Source organism: Apaloderma vittatum, unplaced genomic scaffold (assembly GCF_000703405.1).
Source record: "Apaloderma vittatum isolate BGI_N311 unplaced genomic scaffold, ASM70340v1 scaffold17527, whole genome shotgun sequence".
NCBI classification, from domain to species: Eukaryota; Metazoa; Chordata; class Aves; order Trogoniformes; family Trogonidae; genus Apaloderma; species Apaloderma vittatum.
Window position 1 is genome coordinate 8,981 of NW_009728025.1, and position 2,980 is coordinate 11,960.

A 2,980-nucleotide genomic window follows, 5' to 3' on the forward strand; every position below is an offset into this window, starting at 1 on the left:
CTGTAGCAGACAACACTGAAGCCCGTGCCCCAGGTGACACTGCACTATATGCACAGTAAGAGGGACTGACATGGGGGCATGTCCTGGGGATCTTGATGCCTGGAATTGAGCAGTTTCTGACATCCCTTAAAGGAAGGCATCTATGCAGGTAGGCAGATGCCAGCCTAACCCTGGAGTGGGGTGAGCCTCAGGCTCTGCTGAGCTTATAGTCTTGGTCCAAGAATCCCAGCCACTCTTTGGCTTCCAGTGGGGATTTTTATTTGGACTGGAATTTATGCTTCTGAAATGAAGAAAATAGTAATGCATTTCTAGGGCCGTCAGAGCCTTTTTTTGTTTGATTGTTTGTTTGTCTTCTCTGTGTTTGAAAACCTCTCTCTTCATCGGTCTTTTCTTTCCCTGGATGAGGAGGTCGAAGAGAGGCAGTGTGTCAGGTGTGTAACCTGTGTCATGTCCTGCTTGGGACCATCCTACCCACTCTGCTCAGCTGTAGGGTGGGGATGTCTGGGCTCCGCAGGAGCTTTAGGGCAAGACTAATCTCCTCAAGGAGGGAGCTGCACAGTCTAAAACAGAGAGGGTGAAGCTAAAGCAGTGCCTATAAAATCACGTGCTACTGTAGTCTCCCATCTGTCACACTGACACAGCAGAAGTAAATGTTTCCCAACAAAAGCAAATCCATGTAGAGCTCAGGAAGATCCTTTTCCTAAGGCAAGGCATTTCGTATGTGCTCTCTCTGTGCTCCTCGAGGATTTCTCAATCAAGTTTCCTTTGGTGTTGAGTAAGAGTTAATCCTGTTTGGTCTTGATGGGAAAAACTGCCATAAACACCTTGCATCTCCTGGTCCCTGGCGGTGCTGGCTGTCTTTGTTTGCATCCTTCTCCATTGCTTAATTGAACCAGGGCTCCTGCTCCTGCTCCTCCATCCTGTCCTGGGAGCATCCTGCAGCAGAGATCAGCTGTTGCTGGGTGTCTTCAGAGAGTGCAGCAGGGTCCCAGTTGAGACATAGGCGTGGGATATAGATAAAAAGGAAGGAGAGGAATGAATGCCCAGTGACTTGAATACAGAGCTCACAGGAGTTAATAAGCGTGCTAAGGTTTCACGTGGCCTTTGCAGTGGTCACAATATCCTGGTCGCAACAGACTGTGCTCAGCATGTCTGCAAGGCAAGTCATTCATATAGCTCTGTATAAACTTGACATAGGCCAGAAGATGTCCTTATCAGGAGCACAAGGAACATAGAACAACTGTGCTTGGAAGGGCCACCTCAGAGATCAACTGATAAAAGCCCTTACTCAGGACCAAGACAACTTCAGAATTAGATTTGATTGCTCAAAGCCTCCCAATACAATGTTTCATTGTCTATCTGTACCCACACACACTGATAACCTTAGTCTTCCCCTAAGCAGGGTCTTCAGCCCTTCTGAGTTTATCTACTTAAAAAGTACTAGACATCCTAACTTGAGGTGTTTTCAGAAGACACGTTAAGGATCCAACCTGGTTGCCATTTTGAAACACCCCTTTCCAACAACTTATTAATGGACTGCAGTGAGTGCACCCTGAAGACTCCCCACTGTCCTAGGGTGCCTCTCACTCTGATGATGTAGTTGGTTTCAGCTCAGTCATAGCTGTCCTCCTCTGAAGGCCACACAGCTCACCAGGAGCAGCTGACTAAAGGTGCTGGTGGGGGCTCCAAGGCATGGAGCCACAGCAGGCACACAAGGAAAAGAGACTCTGTAGATAACTGGCTGTGAGGAGCAGAGCAAGCACAACCTCGGCAGCCCTGTTATTAACATCGTTGTTGCTCTTGTTCTCAGAAACTCAAGCAAATGCTTTGGCTCCTCATTCTTGCCTACTGACTGCACCAGGGTGAACATGACTCAACCCAGCTTCCAGGACTGAGGGGCAGAGGTGGAGAGACCTGTCTCAGGTATGACAGAGACAACCAAATAGCGTGGTGTTTAATGGGGTAGAGGAAGGGTATGAGGTAGCAATGAGATTTCTGCAGCAACACCCCCTGCCCTGTGTTCCACAGCCCATTCCTGGGAGAGACTGGGACTGGGGTCACCAGCCAGTCCTCCCCTCCCTGCCCTTAGTGAGATCCTCAGACCTTGCTGAAGACCTGGAAGAGCCATGACACCTTTTCAAGCAAAAGCTTCTCCATCCACACTCCTGCTCATGTGTTGCAGGGTGAGGCCCCACGACGGCACCCATGGAGAGCGTGTACTCGGAGACAGCGCCTGATGGTGCTGGCCCCACCTCACTGGACGTACTCAGCTTCCTGGACACCCTGGTGAACAGCACGGAGGAGCAATGCTTCAGTGCCCGCTCCCACAGCACCGTCCTGGAAGGGCTGCCGTTCGGCGGGGTGCCCACCGTGCTCGCCATCAACTTCATCCTCTGGCTGGTGAGCAGGCCAGGAGGGTGCCATGTCTACAAGCACCACAGCCCCTGGCTGTGAGGTCAGAGACTGTCTGTGAGCCTGAATGTGTGTTGTGAGTGTGCTGAGAGCCACAGACGAGTGCAGCCTGTGGGCTGGTGTGCCTGGATGATTGGGGGAACAGGAATGAGCATAGGGGAGCAAGAGCTTTGCCCACATCATGGTGGCAGCAGGTGGCCACTTGGGTAGCAGTGGTGATACCATGGAGCAGGAGCAGTTTGGCTTGAGGCGAGAGTTTTGCACAAGCTTGGGCTTATGAGTGAGAAAACAGAAAGCAGGGATGTGAGGAGACCCCATGGGCTGAGACCCTACGGCAAAACTTTTTATCTCTCCTCTTCCATCTTCCTCTAGCTTCTTCTCCTGGTCTTCTCCTGCCTTCGAAAAGCAGCTTGGGACTACGGGCGCCTGGCACTGCTAATGGACAATGATAGGTGAGGAGGATGCAAGGCTGCCACAAGTGATGGCTCCAGCGTCTCCAAGAGAGCTACTGGGAGGGCTGGCACTGTGGGGTGGCCCACAGAGAAGCTCAGCAAGTGTTTCTGTTTCT

The 2,980-nt window shown here is 51.4% G+C and overlaps 1 protein-coding gene across 1 annotated transcript in view; it reads left to right on the forward strand.

Moving 5' to 3' along the window:
- The first annotated feature begins 2,205 nt into the window (after nt 1-2,205).
- Nucleotides 2,206-2,980, forward strand: part of TMEM63C (transmembrane protein 63C) — an 11,652-nt gene continuing 10,877 nt past the window's right edge. The window contains exons 1-2 of the mRNA XM_009873934.1: nt 2,206-2,400; nt 2,785-2,864. Of these exons, the coding sequence (XP_009872236.1) occupies nt 2,206-2,400; nt 2,785-2,864 (275 nt within the window). The remainder of the gene's footprint in view (nt 2,401-2,784; nt 2,865-2,980) is intronic.